The 11,201-nt window shown below is 32.7% G+C and overlaps 2 protein-coding genes across 2 annotated transcripts; one reads left to right on the top strand and one right to left on the bottom strand.

Moving 5' to 3' along the window:
• Positions 1-205: 205 nt before the first annotated feature.
• LOC123893674 lies at positions 206-3,460 on the bottom strand. The gene has a single exon (XM_045943454.1). The coding sequence runs from the start codon at positions 3,458-3,460 to the stop codon at positions 206-208; it is 3,255 nt and encodes a 1,084-aa protein (XP_045799410.1).
• A 4,239-nt stretch (positions 3,461-7,699) lies between these two features.
• On the top strand, positions 7,700-8,864 carry LOC123893665. Its single transcript, XM_045943441.1, has 3 exons — positions 7,700-7,777; positions 7,912-8,126; positions 8,609-8,864. The coding sequence occupies exons 1-3, from the start codon at positions 7,700-7,702 to the stop codon at positions 8,862-8,864; spliced, it is 549 nt and encodes a 182-aa protein (XP_045799397.1).
• Positions 8,865-11,201: the final 2,337 nt, after the last annotated feature.

The following is an 11,201-nucleotide window of genomic DNA, read 5'->3' as shown; positions in this document are numbered from 1 at the left end:
CCAGAATCTCAAAACAGATTTCTTAAGGTTCAAGTATTTAAACAATACAGCAGTAGCAGAAGTTTTTTTTTCAAAACATAAAAGCTAAAAACTAACAGTACATATTCAAAACATTACAGATGCATTACATAAACAGCACATCAAAACATAATCAAAATAAAAGGAGAAAAGCAATGATATGCTAGCATCTGCAGCTTTTTCTTCTCTAATCCCATATTCCTTCGTCATGATCTAAACGAATAGCTGCATGCACATCATCCTCTTCGTTTTCTTCAATGAAGGTAGGCACATCTGATGAGAAAGGAGGAATTTCGGAAATATCAAGCTCTTGATTTTCATAACTACCATGCACATTTTTTCCTTGTAGAACCACCGACCACCGTTCATTAGAAGGATCTTTGACATAAAACACTTGTTTTGCTTGGGATGCCATGATGAAAGGTTCGTCTTTATAAGCTAACTTGCAAAGATCAACTATTGTAAATCCTAATTCATCAATTCTCACACCATTGTTGATATCAATCCATTTACATTTAAATAAAGGCACTTTAAACACAACGTAATCAACCTCCCAGATCTCTTCAATCACCCCAAAGTAGGGTGTAGATGCCATAACCGGATTTTTATCTTTGGAACTAGAGAAGTGCATGGACTCTGCCACAATCATAACCCCACTATTTTGCATGGTACTGCGGTCATCCTTTGATTTTGTATAAAAGGAAGTTTTGTTAATATCATATGCACTCCAAGTCAATATGTTACATTTAGGCTCATAGGACAACCACTTTATTGTATCGGAAACACTATCATCTTGGCAGACCTTTTCTTTAAACCACTCTGAGAATTTCTTATTATGCTCTCTTAACACCCATTTTTCATTCATCTTATCGTGCATTTTCTTTATGATGCTTTTGTGAGCAGACAAGTAAGGTTGAACTTCATCAGTGTTATTCAATATATACAAATGCGCTTGAAGAATTATATCAATATGCATGCTCTTGACATTTAAACCTTGCGTGCCCACACCGTCACATCTTCCATCATGACGAGACTTGGGAACCCCTATAGCATCCACTTCTGACAAATAGTTTGAACAAAACTCAATAGCTTCTTCTGCAATGTACCTCTCAACAATCGAAGCTTCCGGACGGTGTGGGTTTTTTGTATACCCTTTTAGGATCTTCATGTATCGCTCTATTGGATACATCCACCGTAAATAAATTGGGCCACACAATCTAATCTCCCTTACTAGATGAACAATCAAATGAACCATAATGTCAAAAAATGAAGGAGGAAAATACATCTCCAATTGACACAAGATAACTGCAGCTTCGTTTTCCAACTCGTCTAACTTCAATGGATCAATTGCTTTACAACATATTGCATTGAAGAATAAGCACAACCTGCATATAGCTTTCCTAACATTATCGGGCAATATCCCACGAATAGCCACAGGTAGTAGTTGTTGCATCAAGACATGACAATCATGAGATTTTAAGCCGATTAATTTGAGATCTTTCATTGATACAAGGCTCTTGACATTTGACGAGTAACCATGTGGCACTTTGATACTTTGTAAACACTTGCAAAAACTTGTTTTCTCGTCTTTAGACAAAGTGTGACACGCGGGAGGCAAATATGTCTTGTCATTGATTTTTTGTGGTAATAACTCTTGTCGTATACCCATCAAATCCATATCAAGACGAGCATGTGCACCATCTTTTGTCTTGCCTTTAATGTCGAGAAGTGTTCCAATTACACTATCACATACATTTTTCTCCACGTGCATCACATCAATACAATGTCTTACATCAAGACTAGACCAATATGGAAGATCAAAGAACACTGACCTCTTTTTCCATATACTTTTCACAACAGGCTGCTTTTTCCTTTTGACACTTTCACTTTCGGCTTTTGGCACTTTCGCTTTTGGCACTCTCCCTTTTGGCTTTTGGCACTTTCCGAAGACAACATTAATGTCTCGTTGTCGTTCATAAACTTCCTCTCCAGTTAAGGGCGTTGGAGCAACACCATTCTCTTGGTCTCCGTCAAAAGCTTTTCGCAATCTACGATATGGATGATAACGATTTAGAAATTTTCGGTGGCCAAGATAAACAGTCTTCTTTCCATTTTTCAGTTGCTTATAACATGTTTCTTTTTCACATATGGGACACGCATTATGCCCTTTAACGGAATACCCAGACAAATTGCCGTATGCCGGAAAGTCGTTGATGGTGCAAAACAACATGGCACGCATGTTGAACTGTTCACCAGAATACGAATCAAAAACATCCACTCCTTCCTCCCACAACACTTTCAAATCATCAATTAGTGGACTTAGATAAACATCTATGTCATTTCCTGGTTGTCTTGGGCCTGAAATCATCATCGATAACATAATATATTTACGCTTCATGCACAACCAAGGAGATAGGTTGTAAATCATCAGGAGAACAGGCCATGAACTATGGTTAGTACTTTGATTACCAAACGGATTCATTCCATCAGTAGCAAGTCCAAGTCTAAGGTTTCTCGACTCTTTGCCAAAATTTGGAAACAAAGAGTCAATTTTCTTCCATTGCAAAGAATCAGCTACATGGCGAATTTGGCCATCACATTTTCTCTCTTCTGCATGCCATCTAAGATTCTTTGCGTCATTTGCATTAGCAAACAATCTCTTGAACCTTGAAATTATTGGTAGGTACCATACGACTTTCGCGGGAGGACCCGTTTTGGTCACCTCATCATCACTAGAATCACCATCTTTCTTTTTGTAGCGAGACGCCTTACATGTCGGACAATGATTATAGTTTACAAACTCTTTTCGGTATAATATACAATCATTAGGGCATGCATGTATCTTTTCATACTCCAAACCCATTGGACACAATACTTTTTTCGCCTCGTAATAACGATTTGGCATTACATTACCTTCTGGAAGCATTTGTATCAACAATTCAAGCAATTCAGTGAAACTTTTGTCGGTCCACCCATTTTTTGCTTTCAAATTAAACAATTTTAACACCGCAGACAAACGGGTAAAATTTGTGCATCCCGGATACAATGGTTCATCCTTGTCACTGCATAAAGTTTCATACACATGCGCCCTCTTAAACGAATCTTCTCCAATATCACGCATCATGTCTTCCAGTCGATCATCGATATCCACACTACCACTTTCTCTATGGGACACACTTGGCGTTGCAACTACTTCACCGTGCCATATCCATTGTGTATAATTTTGACAAATCCCGTCACAAATTAGATGATTCATGATTTCTTTCTTAGTACGTTTTGGTTCTTTATTTGCACAATTTATACACGGACATAGAAAAAGTGGAGGAAATTCAGGAGGAGGACGTTCTAGTTCAGCATTACTTTCCGCAAACTGTAGAAATTCCATCACTCCATGTCTGTACTCAGTACTTAATCGATTAGCTCTCATCCAACTACGGTCCATACCTACGTTTCGAAATTTATGCATTCTAAGTTAAAGGAATGACTAGGTTGTTACTATTGCGAAACATTCTCTCGCCCTATTTTAATAAAAATTCATAGCCTATAACAGAATGACTAGATTATGCATTCTATTTTAATAAAAATTCATAGCCTATAGCTTCTATGTTTTGAAATAGAATCGGTACCTGTAGATGAGACCGTGATTGAACCTTCTAACTTCAAACAAAGATGACAACACCAAAAAAGAGCAACACCAGCCCCTGCACAGCACAAGCAACACGCAGGAGCAGCAATCACCGCCTAACGCAGGAGCAGCAATCACCGCCTAACACAGCAACCCCTGCACAGCACAAGCATTGATAATTTTATAAATATGTTTATACAAAAAGAATGAAAACCCACACAAAAAAAACACAGACCCACAAGCAGAAGAAGAATGAAAACCCACACAAAAAAACACAGACCCACACAGAAATGAACATCACAGACCCACGAAAACGACGTGAATGAAAACGAATGAAAACCCAAGCGAATGAAAACGAATGAACAAGAATGAAAATGAATGAAAACGAAAACGAATGAAATTTGGAGGAAGTTTGATTTATTCATACCTTTACCGAATAAAAACGAAGAAATTTGGAGGCGATTCAAGCATTCTAGGGTTTGGAGAATGAAACCGAATGAAATTGGAGAGATTGGAGAATGGAGAATGGAGAATGGAGAGATTGGAGAATGATTGGGAAATTGGAGTGTTTGATTTGAAGAACTTGGGACGATTTGGAAGAACTTGGGACGATTGAGAATGGAGAGTTTGCAGTGGGAGGGAGATTGAACGCGTATGAAAATTGGGAATGAAAATAACAATATGAAAAATATAATAACACTATTAGGATTCCACTACCGGTGAATCCTAGATCGGTAGTGAAAAGTGGGAATATGAAAAAAATAATAACACTATTAGGATTCCACTACCGGTGAATCCTAGATCGGTAGTGGAAGATAATTAAAACAAATTTGTACGTAATTACGACATTGCCACCGTGTCTACTTTCCACTACGGATTTAGCAAAGCCGGTAGTGAAATCCCTTGTCTCTGAACTTTCCACTACCGTTTTAAAAATATCAGTAGTGGAATCCTTTGGTCAAATGTATTTCACTACTGGTATTCACATACCGGTAGTGGTATCTCCAAACCAAAAGTCATTTTTCTACTAGTGAATAGATCTCATGGCTAGATTGTACAGATTTAACTGAATAGCACTCATTCATTTCCTCCTCTCAAACCACGTTATCCTCTTTAACCGAACTAATAAGAGGGGTTGCAATAATCTCGTCCACTACCCGATCGACCTGTAAACAAATTATGAATTTAGCTATATCCCACACTTCATAATTCTCAAGTAACAAGTCTTTAACAACTAAATGATACACATCTTCCACTTGAGGTGAAGACACCCAGCGATCACCCTTTCCACGAAGCCATGGATCATACATAACACGGATTATGTTGCCACTACCAATGCGCCACCTACACCCACGTAAAAGAATTTGTCTAGCCTTCTAAATACTACGTCACACAAAGCTAGAATTATAACCCAAAGATGTTTCGAGTAACGATGAGCGCGGGAAATACCTTGCTTTAACTAGTTTAGCCGCCAACGAGTCCGGATTTTGAATGATGTTCCATGCTTGTTTTGCCACCATAGCCATATTGAACTCTTCAAAATTACGAAAGCTTAAACCACCCTTCGCCTTAGGGCATACAAATCTGTCTCAAACTAACCAGTGAATCTCTTTATTGTTGTTTCATTGCTTTTACTTTTTTTATTAGACAGTCTAGTGGTTAGAAATCTCACATTTAAAGTAAATAAGTGAGGTGTCTGAAATTCTAACCCTAACTTTTACATATAAAATACGATATTCAACCGATTAAGTTAAGTTCACGGGACAAGTTTGTTTATAAACAACAAATTTATTATATGCTGGAATGACAAGTTTGTCTATTAATTATTATTTAAATAATAATAAATAACAATAAGAGGAATAAAAGAAGGTCGTGTGAAGGACTGAAGGTTGATGGCATTCTTTCCAATTCTATATATGATGATGAATGAGACATGCTACGTGCATACATACAGTCATTTTCTTAATGTTTAAGACTTTTAAGTTGTTTTCCAACGCATCATTGTCCCAATGTTTTATCCAAACAAAAAGTGTCTTGCTCTGATCCAACACCCCCCACATTGGGTTGTATTTCCAGCACATCCAGACACCCCTTTTTGGATGTGAGAAATAAATCAGCTGAAGACAGAGATAGGTGTGTGCAATCTTAAGTTAATTTTTTATTTATTTTTGTTCAATCTAAAATTTTGAAATATAAAGTTAAATCTTCCAATTTTAATCGAACGACCTCAAATTTGTAGACCGCATGACTGCGTAGCTTTTTTGATAAGATGAAATTTAGTTGTATGCATTTTGTATACAATTCACATGTTTCACAATGTAAGACAGTTGATGGCATTTAATTTTATTGTTTATTTTCACTGCATCTTTAATACTTTTAGGTATTTTTATTTTCTATATATTTGAGAGAGTATAATTTTTTTATCTAGAGTACAACTTGATATAGGACCTGGATACGTTGAATTGTTGAAGTCGATCAAAGGTCACTCCATGAAGCGAGAGGGTAACATATACATGCAAATACTATGACGATCAAGTCAAATATTGGACGACAACATGAGATTTTAGAGTTTAGAGAATTAATGTATAACTTGACTCGAGTCACATGTTACCTTAAATTAATAGCTTTTGTAAGAGATAATTAGGATTTTCGAATATAGTATACTTAATTGGGTAATTGTTGATAGACATGTGTATGGATATCTGTATGAAAATCATGTTAGGTAAAGTTGTTTGTTTCTATTTTTAATTTATTTTTAGCATTGTTGTTACTTTTGAGTAACAGTCATACTCTATATTATAGATATATTTGAAAGATGAATGTGCACTACCTCCTATGAGAAGCCTCAACATGATAAGAAGGTTATAGACCTCAGAAAGATTCTGGGAAAGTTGAGAATGATAGTTTTAATTTCTTGTTCCTCTTGAGTATAACTCAACCGGTAAAAATGATATTGCATGCAATATGTAGTATTGAGATTCGTATCATAATACTCTCACTTATTGATATTAAAAAGTGAAATTCTACTTAACAACAAAAAAAGAAGATAGATATTACTTTAACTCTTAATTTTCCTCTTTACACTTTACTCACTTATCTCATCCCATAGATACATGTGTGTTTTTTTATTGAGCGTTTCATCGAGCTGCACATTGTTATTCATTATTCCCTCCGTTTTTTAAGTGTCTATTAACGTCGGATAATTTAGCGTTCCTATTTAACTGTCATTTTTTTATTTTAAGGGTACAATTTGTCGATTGTACTCTTTGTCAATTACTCTTATCTTTTTCAATAAAACTAATTAATATTATATATTTGGGAAACTAATTAATGCTAATTACTCTTATCTTTTTTTTAACATAATATAATAAATTTATTGAAAAAAGAAAGTGTATGCAAAAAAATAGAAATTTATTGATTGATTAAAGTTAAGGTATAATAAAAAAATAAAAAGCAAAATACAATTTCTTAATTTAATGTTTCTATTCTAAAATGACATGGAGGGAGTAACAATTCTTTGGTGAATATTTATTCAGTCATGTATATTATATAGCAGAGTTATTATCCCCCTAAAAAAAAACTGAGTTACTATCTTTTTTTTTTTTTTTTTTTTTTTGAATAACTGAGTCACTATCATTTGTACGTATTTGAATTTTTTTATTTTTTTGACGGAATGTATTTGAATTTTTTTGTACTAGGTTTGTATTTTTTTTTTTGTTGACAAAGTACTATATATATTTGAATTCTTTTTTACCAAATGTTTTGTATATTTCGATAGTTACCGGTATTTCGATAGGCACAAGCACAACTTTATTTAGGTGAAAGTTTCTCTAACAAACTTTGTAAATCATTATTTATCTTGTACCAAAAAGACAGAATATTATTACTAATCTTATTAAAACAAAAAAAACAAACTATCTCTATATTTAAGGATAAATTCAAGTTGCACTCTATATATAATAAACCAAATAGAACTTATAAATTCATTAAAACTCTATTTTAGAAAATTAAATGAGTTGAATAGCAAATTTTCTTTGCAGCATCATGGAGTTCACCATGACAAAGATGTCTATTATTGTTATAATATTTGGACTAATTTCTTTTCTTCTTGGCATCGTCGGTGAAAACAAAAAGGTACTACTATTTCATATATATACGGTTCAAAAATAACATTTTAGCTTCAAATTTGTATATAATTTGATTTTGGTAACCATGTTAAACTTTTATAGGATTATTTTGTCACTATTTTCTTATTTTAATTTTTTTAGCCTTCAATGGGAGTTCTCGTAAAAGGGAAAGATGCTATGATATGCAATTATCCCAATGATCCAACGGTGGTATTTGGATATTCTTCAATAGGATTTCTTGTGGCATCATCTTTAATGGGTTTGGTATCTATATTTTACTCATACAACGGTACCACTGTTCCTCCTTCAGTATTGCTCAAATACACAACTTTATCAATCTTCCTCATCTTAGCTTTGTAAGTTTCTCAAATCCCAATACTCTTCTTAATATTGCTTTGTATCTATTTATAAATATAAATGTTGTTTTATCATATATAGAAGTGAATGAGCTGGAATGATTTAATAAAATATAATAATTTTTATGTGTAATGTCCTACATCCAACTTTAGAATTTATAAGTTGTAGGGTAAAAAAATCTTAATTACGATGATAAGGAAGAAAATCGTACAACCTGTTCAATTTGTTATTATCGACACTTTTTTAATATGCATGTTTTCAAATTATATATATTTTTATGGATTTCAAATTATATATATTTCTGATAATTTTTTGCCAGAACATAAATTTAGTCTTTGACTTCTTTTTTTTTTAATCAATTTAGTCTTTGACTTAGTGTAATTATATTCACGTGTTATTTCAATTTGGGGTTCATAACAAAACATTATTTCCTTTATTTGTTTAGTCTAAATTGATTATGAATCATCTTACTATATTTCAGGACTTGCAGCACATTGGGTGGAGTAATGACATTATGGCCAACAGTGACTGAGCAACACTACCATTGGAGACATAATTTTTATTCAGCTAACGTCACTACTTCTACAAAGTTAAATTGTCCTACTGCCAAGACTGGTCTCATGGGTGGTGGGGCATTTTTGTGTCTTATTTCATCACTCTTCTGGCTATCATCTCTAATGCTGGTGAAAAATGCAAGAGAGGACTATCTTGAAGAGGTTGTGTCTCCCAATGTTTAGTTTTTTACTTCAATTTCTAGACAATAAACATATATTGTCTTTTATTTTTCATTGTTATGTATGAATATACAACATCATAACTTTCATCATTGTATTCAATTCCCGTGGATTTTGGAGTAATATAATTCATTCGGAATATATTGAGATGCTTGTATCTAATTAATTAGACATGTTTATATAATTAACCTGGGGAAACAATTGAGAAGTTATGTATTCAATGAGGGTTGTGAGGATGTCCAAACATATTTATAGACTCAATAGTTTGAAACACTCATTAATGTGAAACTCCAAACAACTTTTATATTCTTATCTAACAGGGTTGTTATGATAAATTTTCATCACTATGCCGCGTTCTCGTTTATGCTCAACATCTATCCACATATATAACTAGACACAAATCAAATAAGTTTTTAACTTTTTTTAATCTCTATTTAAATTTTTAAAAAATAATCTCTATTTACGCATCAAAATCACTTTTATTTTAATTTATAACAAGCAGACTCTTATATTTAGTAATAAGATAAGCATTTTCATAAAAAAATTAGTGCAAGTGTTACTCTCGATGTGCGGGTTGGATCTCGAAGGGAGCTTGAGGGACATTATACGGGATCAAGAACAACCATGCAAAGAGAACTTTATACTACATTTAAAGCATTAAATATATAAGTCTGCACATTCACATTTATATGTCGGTTAACGTTTATTTTTCTATTCAATGCGAGATTTCTAACTCACATTTAACACACCAATAATCTTCTATCAATATGGGTATGCTTCCCTTTAAGCAAAATCTATTTCATTGACATATACTTGCATTGTTGTTGGTATCCCATCAACGGGGCATACCAATGACCCAACCATTGTCAGGATAATTTTCTAAATCAAGAATCGTTAATTAATATTTAGTTGAATTATCAACTCAGACACTGCCGTTGAGAAAACATTAAGTGAAATTATAATTCTCCACATAAGAAACAAAAAATAAACAAAAGATACAACGATAATTTTTTTTTTTTTTTTTATGTTTAAGCAAATATTTATCCTTTTTCAAATGGTAAAATCAATAATTAGTTGTTAATATTTTCGCGTCACTAAGGCTTAAACTCTGGTTCTTTTACACTTTAAGTGTTTTAATCCTTAGTTCAAATTAGTTAAACTATCCGGTTTTTTATTTTTATTTGACAAATATTTTTATTTATTTATATTTATAAGTGACTAATATTTATTCTTTCTACAAAATAAAAATATTTGTCTAACTTTCGTAAAAAAAATTATTTGTCTAACTATTTTTTATATTTATTAGTGGTAAATATTTATTTTACGGTATTGATCAAGACAGAACTGGATTCCTTTTTCTCTCTATTCTATAGATGTTGATGTTATGTTGATATACTCACTACATTAGTTATTTTTTCCATTTTCATGGCTAGTCTCTCACTCTCCCTCTCTCTAGATCTGTTTCAATTTGGTACTAATTCCTTCATTATCCATTAATTTTTCCTTTAATTTTTTTTCCTCAAGTACTATTCTTTCATTATTATCCATTAATATCTCAACTTATTTACATTCACGTGATTTAGCCCACCAAAAAAAGGTATGAAGTCCCGCTAAGAAAAAGATTGATGTGATTTATCATCTACTTTCATTCTTCTTTTGGCCGGATTAATTAAATTAACCATTCACACTTTATAAACAACAATTTAATTATTAATTATTACAAGTCATGATATTATAGATTGTGTTTGTTGAGTTTCATTTATTGCATATTGATCCCTAGCTCCTTCTTTATATACTACTACGTTGAGCACGTTGTTAATTGCAAGTTTGCAACAACAACAAACGAAGAGAAAGAGGTATATGTTTTTTTTAATGGTTATATTTTCATATTTAATTTCTATATTTCTCAATGCATGTGTGTGTATCTCTACGTTGAAATTGTTCTATTCAGTACTTCATGCATAACAATATATACATGAACACTAATTAACATTGCAAACTTTCTTATTGATATAAACACATGCATGCAGGATCATTGAAGGAGAGAAAGAAAGAAATGACTCGCAAACAGAATTTTTTCATGGCAATCTTGATTGCAGTTCTTTTATTCTCAAATGGTATGTAGACATGTAGTCATGTAGATGTATATAATTAGAAGAAAAAGAAAAAGGTTTGATTCATTTATTAATTATTTTCTTTATATCCATATTAATTATGTACACTAATTAATTTTACTCTTGTAATTAGGTATGCGCAAAACTGAAGGTGAATCAATAAGTCTTACTTGCATTGATAGTAAGACATGTGCAAATCATCAATCTTCTGATTGTGATCTTGCAT

Source organism: Trifolium pratense, linkage group LG1 (assembly GCF_020283565.1).
Source record: "Trifolium pratense cultivar HEN17-A07 linkage group LG1, ARS_RC_1.1, whole genome shotgun sequence".
NCBI lineage: Eukaryota > Viridiplantae > Streptophyta > Magnoliopsida > Fabales > Fabaceae > Trifolium > Trifolium pratense.
The sequence above is the reverse complement of the archived record's forward strand: the minus strand, read 5'-3'. Positions and strand labels throughout refer to the sequence as shown.